The 13,803-nt window shown below is 46.2% G+C and overlaps 1 protein-coding gene across 2 annotated transcripts in view; it reads right to left on the bottom strand.

Annotated features, from left to right (window-relative positions):
* Positions 1-708: 708 nt before the first annotated feature.
* AP1AR (adaptor related protein complex 1 associated regulatory protein) overlaps positions 709-13,803 on the bottom strand; it is a 75,475-nt gene continuing 62,380 nt past the window's right edge. For both annotated transcript variants that reach the window (XM_075349385.1, XM_075349393.1), the window contains 2 exons: positions 3,905-4,033; positions 709-1,150 (listed from right to left, as the gene is read on the bottom strand). In XM_075349385.1, coding sequence (XP_075205500.1) covers positions 909-1,150; positions 3,905-4,033 — 371 coding nt within the window. In that variant the 3' untranslated portion in view covers positions 709-908. The remainder of the gene's footprint in view (positions 1,151-3,904; positions 4,034-13,803) is intronic.

Here is a 13,803-nt window from a genome sequence, read left to right as displayed (position 1 = left end):
GACATTGCCAAGACCTCAAGTGTCCCACAGTGGAATGTACACGAGATAAGGCAAGCCACATGAACTCATGAAGCTCCGATCACTTCATAAAATGCGACCGTTACTCAGCTCCACATTTAGCTCATCACAAAAGCAACCACGTGTACATTTATAGAGCACCACCACTAAACCAATAGAAGCCTTCATTCATCTCTGCGCTAGATCTAGATTTCTGTCCAGTGATGGGAAATCGAAATACTAAAACAACGGCAGAGACCGAGCCCATTCATAACAGTTAACAGTTTAGGGTCCATTTCTTTACAGGATGAAATAACAGTTTTCCGTATTCTTTTAGCCACCATTTTTAACAATCTTTGGCAGTTATGGCCAGATGTGAACCGACCCCAGGTTAAAAGCTTTCGATAATCCAATAAGTCAATGGCTACAGGAGACAAAGTGCAAAACAACTGGCAATGTGTTAAGTTCTCAAATAGTGCACATCATTTACAAGTGAAGTGTGGAACACCCAACTACTCACCTTCCTATTGTCTATGGCCAGAATCACACTTGCTAGTGCCTCGCGTGTATCTCGCGCGAGTCTCTCATGGTAGAACCCGGCATGGCCGCACACTATGCATACAGGAGCGTCTGAGCTGCATAGAGATACATGCAACCGACCCGCTCCTGTCAGGAGAGTGTGCGGCCATGCCGGGTTCTACCATGAGAGACTCTCGCGAGTTACACGCGAGGCACTAGCAAGTGTGATTCTGGCCTATCACTAAGAAAAGTCTGCAGAAAACAAAGGAGAATTGCACTTTATTTAATAAAAAAAGGCTCTCGAAAATCTGTACATTCATAGAACTCATGAGGAAGAGGAGAAAGCTTTCTTTTATGTGATCATCACAACATTCCTTGGTGCACAGCCTTTTCTACCTGTCCTGCTGGCTGGCAGAAAGTTCAGACACGGGGTTAACAAACCCTGCGTATTCTGAGTTACCATTGTCGTCCATCTCCGCGCTCACAAAATCATTCTCCCACTCAAGTCCATTTGAGTCATCGGAGGCAGAGGCTGTGTGGCTTCCGGGTTTCTTGCCGCTGGATTTTAAAGCTGCTCGGAGGATGTCCTCCTCTGTTTTTGAGCGTTCTCTCATTGGAACCATCCTATTCATTCCTAGGTAAAAAGAATTGTTAAATTGTAAACTTATTTGCAAAGAGATTAGATATAAACATTGAACTTACATTTTTACTTAAAGGGGTCAGCCAGCTTACAAAAAATAGTATTAGGCTATTTAGAGTTAAGAGAGGAGTTTCCCTTCTCATGCCTTGGCCATATTGGATATTGGCTACACAGATGCCCTCTCTCAGTTTGGAGCACCTATCCCGTCCTACAGACAGCTGTGTAATGCTTCATATTCTCTGTGGGAGTGCTGTAGCAATCATGGACAACTTCAGCTAGGTTTCCCTATTTATTATATAGGTGATAATTAACAAAATAATGTCTTATGACAGACTATTTCGGTTCCCGCATCCTTCCTGGCAGATCATGGCTGTGATATTCTACTATCATCTGCCTATAGTATCCGCAGGTGGAGCAAAGCTGCTGTTAAATGCCGATGTCAATCTGTGGTGGCAGCATTCAATGAGTGCTGGCAGGGGGGCACGCCGTTCTATCCCTTTATCAGTGGTCCAGTGACGAAATCGCCAATCTGTTATAACAAAGGGTCTTCTGAAGACCCCTTTTTCACAGGAGTACAGGGATGTGAGACAGCCAGCCCGTGGCTGGCGTTCATAAGAGGCCTTTATTTCTGCTATATACAGCAATACAGATTCAAATCAGCCGCATTTTCCCCCATTAAAAAAATAAATACAAAAACATAAAACATATTGTTATTGCTGCATTCATGTAAGTCCAATCTATCAAAATGTAAAATAAATTAATCCGATCATTACATGGTGTAAAAAGAAAATTACACTCAAATTGTCAGATTTGCAGATTTAAACAACAGAAAATTATTACATCGTACAGAACCTAAAATTATATCAATACAAACAATGGCACAGGGTGCAAAAAAAACAAGCCCTCACACAGTGCTACATCCCGAAAATGTAAAAATCTCCTCTCATATAGCGGAGAAAGAAGAGAATTAAAAAAAAACGTCCTTCAAAATTTTAGATTTTTTTCACCACTTAAAACAAAAAAATTATACATGTTTGGTATCTGTGTAATCACACAGAGCAGGAGAATGATATAGCTATGTCATTTGTACAATCAACGCTGTACAAAAAAAAAAAAATTGCAGTGTTTTTTTGGGCCTTTTTTGCCACACTGAATTTTTCATATACATATCAGTACATCAGATCATAAAATGGATGGATTAATTCAGTAGTATCACTCGTCTCACAAACAAGCAATCATGGCTATTTTGATGGAAAAATAAAAAGTTTTGGCTCTTAGTATAAGAGGACAAAAACCCCACAAAAAAAAATAAAAAATAAAAATCGACCAGTCCTTAAGGGGTTAGAGGAAGGGGGAACAGTTTTTCGATCATATTATAGTCAAGAGATTCCTCCAACTAAAGTTTCATTGTGGAGTCAGTTTTTTTTTTTTTTTGCATACAAGAAAAATCAAAGTGTTTAAAAGAACTGAGTCCTCAGTGGTTGATACCTTTTAACGGCTAACTGAAAAGATGGTAATAATTGCAAGCTTTCGAGACTACTCAGGTCTCTTCATCAGGCTCAATATAACAAAATCTGAAGAGCCACACATTTATACACAACAGGACATAGAATAGTGCAGTGAAAACAAAAAAAACAAGTTATGTGAAGCAGAACCATCACTATGGTAAGGGGGCAAACTGTTGTGGCCATAAATATTGTTGTGGTTCATAGATAAGCAGTGTGAAAGTTTTATTATCCTCTGATTGGGGTCTGGTCCGGGCAGTGATGACCCCGGATGCTCTGAAGAGCACATTTCTTAATTGATGTAAAAATTGATGTATCTCTACTGGCTAACACGGTACAAAGATATATTTTTCTTGTATGCAGTCAGTCAGTGGAAAATGGACAGCACTTGGATGGCATTGGAGTGGTCTGATTTTTTTTTTATGGACCCATAGACTTACTAAATTGGCTAATATGATCTGTGACTAGAATAAAAATTGAACAAGCATCCGTGTTTTGATGCAAACGACTCGTCTGAACATGTGGACAGGTCCATAGATTATAAGAAGTATGAGTTATCACCTTCATCCAGAGAAGGATCATCGACTTGCTGGATATATAATGCTCCAGTATACTCATATAGTATACTGTCATAGGTTTTAAGGTTGAGGGTAGATAGAAGATCATAGAGTTCAAGCTATATCCTTACATAGTGATCCAGACGACGACAAAAACCCCGTGAACGGAGATGCTAATTGCCCCATATTAGTGGAAAAATTGATTCCAAACTACACATAGGGTAATCAGACTAGTTCCCTGGATCAACACCCCATCACAGAATCTAGTGCACATAACCTGTAATATATTTTTTGAGAAAGACATCCAGGCCCTCCTTAGTGAACAAAATACAAACAGTAATAAAACAGAAAAAAAATTCCTCCAATTATACTAGCACAGGAAAAAAGGTGGAACAGCATCCAACGTAGATCAACTTTTATTGTACCAACATGTTCAGAGTGAATTCTCAATCCTTATACTATGTGTGGGTCCTTGTCAACCTAAATTCCAATGAGATCTTGAATTTAGTTATTAGATAGACATGCATTAACTGAAGTGGAGAAATAGACAACCCTTAACAAGCAATAATAGTATTACCATTTTGTGAAATAAAGGGTTGTCAAATTGTCAGTGAGACATCTGCATATAATATTAGTACCATATGTAGTGTTGAAGTAACGGTCCTTGGTTTCGGGCCATCACTTACCTTCTTCATCTTCCCATTCAAGATCAAGGGATGTGCTATCATCATTCCCACTTGTGGACTTTGTTCTGGTTGTAAGATCACAGCTACTCTCGGTGTTAGGGGTTAATAGGTTTGCATCTGATGATAATCCTAATAACAGACAAACAATAGAGGCAAGAAAGAGGATTATTAGCAGAACAGCCATGAATGGTTTTACACAAACATTTTTATATTACTCAAATTGTCTTATTTGAAAAAAAATTGATGTGTTCATGATATATATTAACCCCTTACCGACCCATGACGTACTGGGTACGTCATGGATCGTGTGCCGTTAATCCCCACCCCCTGCCGTGGGCAGGCGGCGGCGATCCGCACACATATCAGCCGTTTTCAACAGCTGACATGTGTGCCTGCTAGCCGCGGGTGGAATCGCTTCCACCCGCTGCCATTAACCCCTTACATATCGCTGCCAAAATCAGGCAACAATATGATATGCGTACCACCATGACAGTCACTTACCCCGCCCTCACCGGAAGTCACGTGCCATGATCACGTGACTTTCGGTGCTTGCCATGGTAGCACAGGGTCATGTGATGACGCCTGTAGCTAACATGACTCACTTCCTCTCAATGCCAGAATACAGCCGGCATTGAAAGTAAAGCACCAAATCTGCAGTTCTCAGCTCTGTAGCTGAGATCTGCAGATAGTGCAGAGCGATCGGATTGCTGATTGCTATAGCCCCCTAGGGGGACTAGTAAAATAAAAAAAAAAAAAATTAAAAAAAAAAAAACCTAAAAAGTTCAAATCACCCCCCTTTTGCCCCATTGAAAATTAAAAGGTCAAAAAAAATAAAAAATATACACATTTGGTATCGCCGCGTTCAGAAATACCCGATCAAAATAAAAAAATCAATTAATCTGATCAGTAAATGGCGTAGCAGCAAAAAAATCCCAAACGCCAAAATTACGTTTTTTGGTCGCCACAAATTTTGCGCAAAATGCAATAACAGGCAATCAAAACATAGCATCTGCGCAAAAATGGTACCGTTAAAAACGTCCGCTCGAGATGCAAAAAATAAGCCGTCACTGAGGCTCAAATCCCGAAAAATGAGAACGCTACGGGTTTTGGAAAATGGCGCAAAACGTGCGCCACTTTTTTTTTGGACAAGCTTATGAATTTATTTTAACCCCTTAGACACAAGTAAACCTATACATGTTTGGTGTCTACAAACTCGCACTGACTTGAGGCATCACATAGATACATCAGTTTTACCATATAGTGAACACAGTGAATAAAATATTCCAAAAACTATTGTACGATCACACTTTTTTTTTTACAATTTTTCCGCACTTGGAATTTTTTTGCCGTTTTCCAGTACACTATATGGTAAAACTTATGGTTTCATTTAAAAGTACAACTCGTCCCGCAAAAAACAAGCCCTCAAGATTGATGGAAAAATAAAAAAGTTACGGCTCTCGGAAGAAAAGGAGCAAAAAACAAAAACGGAAAGTGCCCGGGGGCTGAAGGGGTTAAGAACTAGAAGGTGGCCCGATTCTAACGTATCAGGTAGTCTAGAATGTGTATGTAGGTTAGCAGATTGAATAATAAGGTAATGAATGGACTGGATGGGTTAGGTTTAATTTAGTATTCTTATAATTGTTTATTGGTTTTAAAATGACAAACAACAGAAGGAACAGTTTTAATAGATGAGTCTAATGTTTAATGATGTCCATGGCTTGTAATGGAAGAAGGCCATGAACAGTGTAAAATTACCGTAAGTAAAAATATGCTGATGCTGTGATGTAGCCCAATGCTGGTATGTGCCCTCATCGTGGTGCAGCCCCCATCCTGCGGGGTAATGTATACGGGGGGCGGAGTGCGGGGTGGGTGGAGCCGAGCGGGGCCATGGCACTGAGGACGTCAGTGGCGGGGACTGCATGGCTGGGGACAGGTAACTATCCAGGTGTGGGTGTGTGTGTGTTCGGGCGCTTTCACACTTGCGTTCAGCGCAATCCGCCGCTATGAAGAATAGCGCAGTCCGATAATGCACTGCGCTATTCTCCATAGACTTGTATTGACGATGCACTGTAACGCAAGTGTCTGCGTTGCATCCGCTGGAGGACGCTGCGTCGTTAATTTGACGCAGCGTCGGGCGGAGGGAACGCTGCATGTAGCGTTTTTTGGGTTGTTAGAATCCGCCAAGGTGTCTAATGATTCTCTATGGGGGCGAATTCAGCCGCAATACACTAAGCGGCAGAATATGCTGACGGATCCAGTCACGTTCTACTGCGCATGCTCAGCATGTCCAGCAGAACGATCTAAATCGTTTAAAATCACTCTTGGTATCCGCCCCCCCTCTCATACTCGCCGATCACCGGCGCTGCACAGCTATCACACTCCTCTGGCGGCTTCTCCTGCTTTTGAAAATGCCAGCCGCTCATTATTCAATCTCGTATTCCCTGCTTCCACCGGCGCCTATGATTGGTTGCACGCTGAGTGACAGCTGTCTCACTGCAACCAATCACAGCCGCCGGTGGGCGGGTCTATATCGTGTGGTACATTAAATAAATTTAAAAAAAAACTGCGGTCCCTCCAATTTTGATACCAGCCAAGATAAAGCCACACGGCTGAAGGCTGGTATTATCAGGATGGAGAGCGCCACATTATGGGAAGCCCCCCAGCCTAAAAATATCAGCCAGCAGCCGCCCGGAATTGCCGCATCCATTAGATGCGACAGTCCCGTGACTACCAGGCTCATCCCGAATTGCCCTGGTGCGGTGGCAATCGGGGCAATAAGGAGTTAAATGGCAGCTTATAGCTGCCACCTAGTCCTAGGTTAATCGTCGTCTCCCCGAGATACCTTCCATGATTAACCTGTAAGTGAAAGTAAATAAACACACACAACGAAAAATCCTTTATTTGGAATAAAAGACAACCCCCCCCCCCCACCCATTTACCACTTTATTAATCCCCAAAATCCCCTCCAGGTCCGACGTAATCCACACGACACTGTCAGCTTTGATACATGAAGCTGACAAGGAGCGCCGTAGAACACGACCGCTCTGTGTCAGCTCCACGCAGCAACTGCAGTGAGCCGCGTTGTCACCGGAGACTTAACTCAGGTAGTGCTTGTGGGTGTGCAAAGATGATGATGTGTGCGGGGATGATGGGGTGTGTGCAGTGATGATGATGAGTGCAGTAGTGCCGGGGTGTGTGCGGGGATGATGATGAGTGCGGTAGTGCCGGAGTGCGTGCGGGGATGATGGGTGCAGTAGTGCCGGGGTATGTGCGGGGATGATGAGTGCGGTAGTGTGTGTGTGTTTGGGGATGATGATGGGTGCAGTAGTGCCTGCATGTGTGCGGAGATGATGGGTGCGGTAGTGCCTGTGTGTGCGGGGATGATGATTATGGGAGCGGTAGTGCCTGCGCGTGTGCAGGGATGATTGGTGCAGTAGTGTCGGGGTGTGTGCAGTGATGATGATAGGAGCAGTAGTGCCTGCGTGTGTCCGGGGATGATAGGTGCAGCAGTGCCGGGGTGTGTGTTCAGTGTATATATGCAGGGGGCGGAGCCGAGCGGGGCCATGGCGCTGAAGACGTCAGTGCCGGGCACTGCATGGCTGCTTAATAATGTGGAACAGCCTTCTTATGTAGTCTTGCCTTTATTTGGACACACCTTCCAAACTAATTTGCACAGGTATCTGCAATTGCTTTCAGTGATATAAAGAGCCCTGACACACATCACCATCAATGAGTTTAAATGACAAACAAAAAATTTCTGACCTTATCACTCCTAAACTCTTTTTGCGTAATAATTTGGAACACAGTGTGTATATATATATAATATATATACACACACAGAGTATATAAACAAAAATGTGTGAGCTCTTGCCATATTTTGATTGCTAGTCAGGTAAAACCAGGCAGCTGGGGGCTGGGGTTCTCCGCATGCCGCCCCTGGAAATGGCGCAATGTTTCTTAGCACCATTTCCAGTCGCTTCACCTGGCTTGTCCAGCGGCCCTGATGGCTGTGGCACGCTGGATAATAAAAAGGTGTTAATACCAGCTTTGTATTCTCATATGGCCCAAAATTCATGGTGTCACGCCAAATTAGACATGGCCACCATGAATTTCTAGTAAACAGTAAAAAGAAAAACACAACACATAGAAATAAAAACAAACATTTATAGAGACTCCATCCTTATAAATACAAAAAAAAAATTTTTGTCTGACGTAGTCCATAGGTAGAGCAATGTCAGCTCTGCTTCATCACTCTGTACAAACAAACGTCTCTACAGAGCGAGAAGCAGGCTGACACTGAGGGTGCGATTACACTTGGGAATGACTCCTGTGAGTCTCGCATCGGTATCAACCAGCACGGCGCACACTATCCTGACAGGAGCGAGTCACCTGTATGGAAATACATGCAGCCGACCGGCTCCTGTAAGGAGTGTGCGCGCTGTGCAGGGTGATGCTGACGCGAGACTTGCACAGTGACAGTCAAAGTTCAATCGAGTCCATGGCTCATGGACTCCGGTGAACCCTGACGTCACCGCGAACATGGACGAAAACAGCCTAAGACTGCTGAGTGATGAGCAGTACAGTGCATACCCCTGGAAGTTAATGATCGGACCCAGAAGCAGAAGCGGCCGGGAGACAGGGTCTGCAGAACGCGTCGTGGGAGCAGTAAGTACTGAATAATGACTGTTTATTATTAACTATATTTTTTATTTTACAGACCCCCCTCCCGCCACATCACATAACTGTTAAGTCCAAGTTCAGTATTCGGACGGAAGTTAGTGTTATCTCAAAACCCGAACTTTACAAAAAGTTCGGGCGAGTCTCCCGAACATCGGGGGGGTTCGCCCATCACTAGTCACTAAGCTAAACTGAGTAGCTGGGTGATGGCCTGCCGAGGTTTAATGTTTTTAGTCTAAGATGTATTCTTAGTGTCAGCCTCCAGGTGGCAGCATACAACCCACATCTCTGTCCTCCCCAACAAACAAACAAAAAAAAACTATTCTTTTCTTTAAAAGCATGAATTTACTTTTTTTTTCCCAAATACTTATTTTATTGGTCTATAAAAAAAGTACATGAGAATCTTAACAGCAATACATAGAAATGCAAACTGTTGGACCTTCCATACTGTGGAACAATATATCATAGTAACATTTGTTGAGTTGCATAGAAAAATAACTTTCATTCACTAATATATTAGATATAGCAAACAGGTCAATCATTTCAGCAAAATGTGCCGATAAAGTCATAACAAGAAGTTGTTCAGAGTGAGAGATCGGGAAAGGGAGGGACTGAGCCCTCGCGGGCAGGATCCTCTCTCCTCCTATACCAGTCTGTTTTGTACTGTTAATGATTGTTGTATGTATACCCTCTTTCACTTGTAAAGCGCCATGGAATAAATGGCGCTATAATAATAATAATAATAAAAATAAAAAAGGGCTAGAGACACCCATCGTTTTATCATCAGACCCTTTGGATATGAGCTGCCTTTAAATATAATGCAGATTCATTCTATACGTTTGTTTATGTACTTATTTTTTGCCAAAGAGAAAAAAAGAGAATTTTGTTACTTACCGTAAATTCTTTTTCTTATAGTTCCGTCATGGGAGACCCAGACCATGGGTGTATAGCTACTGCCCCCAGAGGACACACAAAGTTACTACACTCAAAACGTGTAGCTCCTCCCTCCTAGCATATACACCCCCTGCTAGCCAGTCCTAGCCAGTTTAGTGCAAAAGCTGAAGGAGGACATCCACCCACAAGAAGAGACAGAGTAAAATCCGGAAGAACCGGAACCTCTGTCTACAACAATAACAGCCGGTGAAGACACACGGAACAAGAAACCTGCCAACAGGCAATAGGGAGGGTGCTGGGTCTCCCATGACGGAACTATAAGAAAAAGAATTTACGGTAAGTAACAAAATTCTCTTTTTCTTTATCGTTCCTATGGGAGACCCAGACCATGGGACGTTCAAAAGCAGTCCATGGGTGGGAATAAACAGACAACTGAGAAGCAGGCAAACCTAACTTCACAAATGGGCGACAGACGCCGGACAAATGCGTCTGCCCAAGCCCGCGTCTGCCAAAGCATGAGCATGCCTTGGGTAGTGCTTCGAAAAAGTATGCAGACTAATTCGAGCTGCAGTCTGACAGACCTACTGAGCCGTAACCTGGTGCCTGAAAGCCCAAAAAGGCGCCGACAGGTCTGATCAAATGTGCTCTGATCCCCGGCGGGGAAGGCACTTGAGTACACTTGTAGGTCTCGGAAATGGCCGACCTAAGCCAACGAACCAGGGTCGGCTTAGATGCCGAGAGACCGCTACGCTGACTAGCAGTCAGCACTAGAGAGAGGTGCACCGCCTAATAACGGCGGTGCGAGACACATAGATCCGGAGCGCCCGCACCAGATCCAGGATATGCAACGCTTCCTCAAGCGATGAACAGGAGCCGGACAAAAGGAAGGCAGGAAAATTGCCTCGGATAAGGTGGAAGCAGTAACCGCCTTAGGGAAAAAAGTCCGGAGTCGGATGAAGACCACCTTGTCTTGATGCAAAAGACCAAAAAAGGGGGTGACTCCGAGAGAGTGCAGCCAGAACTCTCTGGCGGGAAATTATAGCCACTAGAAAGACTACTTTCTGTGAAAGATGAAACAAAGAAACCTCCCCAAGAGGCGCAAAGGGGGGTTTCCGGGAACCGGGAGGACCGGATTAAGGTCCCAGGGCTCCATAGGCCGCCGGAAAGGCGGAATGATGTGAGATGCGCCCTTAAAGGAGCGCACCGGAGCCAGCCGGACGATACGCCGCTGGCACATACTGACAGAGCCGAGACCTGTCCCTTAATGAGGGATAGTCCTAGCTGTAGACCGGACTGTGGAAGGGACAGGAGGGTCGGCAAGGCCAAAAAGGTCAAAGGACACTTTGGAGCTCGAGTCATAGCGGAGATGACTTCAGGAAGGATATCAGAAGTCGCCAAGATCCAGGACTCAAGAGCTACGCCGTCAATCTGAGAATCCAGAATTCTGACGGAAAAAACGGACCCTTTGAGAAAAGGTCTGAACGGTCCGGAAGATGCCATGGCAACCCAACGGACAGAAGGAGCAGGTCAGAGTACCAAGCCTGCCTGGGTCAGTCTGGAGTATGAGAATGACCCGACGGCCCCCTTTACTGATCTTGCGCAGGACTCTGGACAAGAGGTAGAGGGTGAAATACGTAAAGAGACGAAGCTGGGATCAAACATGAACCAGTGTGTCTACCGCAAAACCTGAGGATTGTGGACCACGGTTGGACAGCTGAAATAGTCTGCCTCGCAGTTTTCACCTCTAGGATGTGGGCTGCGGATACGGTGGACTAGGAGTCCCTTGTCCACTGAAGAATGTTGAGCCGCCAAGATTGCCAGGCGGCTGAGTGTCCCGCCCCGGAAGCTGATGTAGGAAAACGCTGTCACGTTGTCCGACTGGACTCGAATGTGCCTAGCCGCCAACAGATGGTGAAGGCTTAGAGAGCTGGAAATACAGCTCTGATTTCCAGCACATTGATCCAGAGGGCTGATTCGGACAGAGTCCAAGCGCCCTGCGCTCCACGGTGGAGATATACTGCTCCCAAGGCGGATAGGCTTCCATTGACGCCACCGTCTGACCAGCGCCTGTATAAGGTGTCTGATAGAACAACGTCGACCGCCAGCGGAGGGACTACTGATCGACTAAGAGCAGCTTCACAAGAGCCGACAGAGTTTCGAATTGCGTCCCTGAGAACCTCTGGTTCGAAGTCAGAGTGGACTAGGTTAGAGTGGCGAGAGTGAGCGAAGCACTCTACTAAGAGTCAGCACTGGATGAAGCCCCAACAAGAAGGCCGTCCAGGGCAAAAGATCACTGCCAATCCCTAGGGGTGCAGGACCCTAATCACAGCTGCCCCAATGAGAATACTCGAGGGGCCGTGGCTAACCCCAAGGGAAGAGCCACGAATTGGACCACTCCGATTGTCAAAACGTAGTCAACGCTGGTGTGAAACTGCGATTGACTCCTGCAGATAGGCATCTCTGATGCCGATGGCTGCTAGGGAATCTCCTTGGGTTCTTGATTGATCCGGTGAAAAACACACGGAACAAAACCGAGACTCCATGGGAAAATGCCACACCTGACTATGCTTGAAAAGCTAAAGATCCAGGTCGGAAGGCACCGCCCTCTTCGGGGACTAGGAATAGATTTAAGCAAAAATCTCAGAACCGTTCCCAGTCGGGAACCGGTACAATTATTCCATTGGCCTGCAAGAAATGCCACGGCCTGTGAGAAGGCGGCGGCCTTGGAGCCGGGAGGAGTTGACAGAAAAAATCTGTTTGGCGGGTGGACAGAATTCCATCCTGTAGCCATGGGGGATATAATCCCGCCCCCACTGAACGGAGACGTGTTAGAACCCTACGTCGCCAAGTGGAGAGAGCCTGCCACCGACCAAGGAGGTTGTTGGCGTGGCTAGATAGCTCGGAGGAAGCTGACTCAATGGCAGCATCTCCTGCGGACTTCTGAAGACGCAGCTTCGAGCCATTTGGTTCTATGAACCTAGGCCGAGCTAGAGGACGATCAGATGGAGGAACGGAAACCACCGAAACCTCAACTGATTCCTGCCCTGGACAGGTTCCCTGGTTTAGGTTTGTGGCAAGGAATAACACTCCCCGCCAAGAGCTTCCTTAATTTCATCCAGTTGGTTCCGAGGAAACTGGTCCCTCCGAAGCCACAGGAGCCTGCGGATAGCGAGGAAAGTAGCCAAGACCACCGCCGTGCGGTGTCCAGCATGGCAGACCTGGCAGAGGATGAAAAGACTGAAGTCTGGAAGTTCAGGCAACCGTTTTGGGCATAGAGTCCCTGTGAGGGAATGCATCTCCTCCAGAGAAGCAGAGAAGGTACAAAAAAACCGCACTGCTGTAAAGCTGAGGAGAACGAAGCTCCTGCCGCCCCCATACCGACTTGGCCAAAAGAACAACCGGGCGGACCGCAAAACCTTAAGTGAGGAGCCATCAGCCACTGACATAACGGTCCGGGCTGAGCCACCTGAGGTGAATGAGCCCACTTCTTGACCACCATTGGTGAACAGGGGAAACACAGTCCTCAGAATCACGCTTCATGGGAAGCGACTGTCAGAGCGGAACCTGGGCTGGTCACAGGGGCCTGAAAACTGGAGTGGTTAAGGAACACACGTTGTGTTCACCTAGATAAGGTAACTCCGGCGGATTCAGGTCCAGTACAAAATTAATGTACCGTGGGATCCTTATAGAGGTGCCGTCAGCCACTGATACAACTATCCGGGCTGAAAGTCTAGACACCGGAGTGGCCACCCTTGGCGAATGAGTACACTCCTTGACCCCTCTGATGGGAGGGGGAGACAGGCAGCAGAACCCCGCTGTGGGGTCTGCAGGACAGGCTGTGGGCTTGGACGCAGCGGGCTGAAAACTGGAGTGGTTAAGGAACACACTCCTCGTCCTGTTAAAGGTATACTGATGCCTTTCTGCCAACGGGGAATACTCCCCTGGATACAGGCGGATGGAGGTCCAGTACAAGTATAATGGACGCAATCCAATCATTCGCATCTGCGTCACTTACGGACGGATCAATGTACATAAAGTAGCGTCCGAGCCCCTGGTAGAGACATCCTCCTCGTCCAGTGAGTCAGCTCGTAATCGGAGCTGCGGGACGGGGAGGACAGGGGACCCTGCGTCTCCCTGTCAGGAGGACGGGGTCTGAGCCCAGAAGGAGAGTCCCTTGTGAGCTTTGCTGAGCGAGCTGAAGCAGAAAACGCCCTGAGAAGGGGGCTGCATGCTCAGCAGATGCCGGGACAGCCGACCCCTGGAAATAGGATTCCCCCAGGGGTCAGCCACCGAAACCGGAGCAGCTGGAGGGACCATTAATGAGCCTC

The sequence above is a fragment of the Anomaloglossus baeobatrachus genome, chromosome 1 (genome assembly GCF_048569485.1).
Source record: "Anomaloglossus baeobatrachus isolate aAnoBae1 chromosome 1, aAnoBae1.hap1, whole genome shotgun sequence".
Lineage (NCBI taxonomy): Eukaryota > Metazoa > Chordata > Amphibia > Anura > Aromobatidae > Anomaloglossus > Anomaloglossus baeobatrachus.
This window is presented reverse-complemented; position numbering and strand designations above follow the sequence as displayed.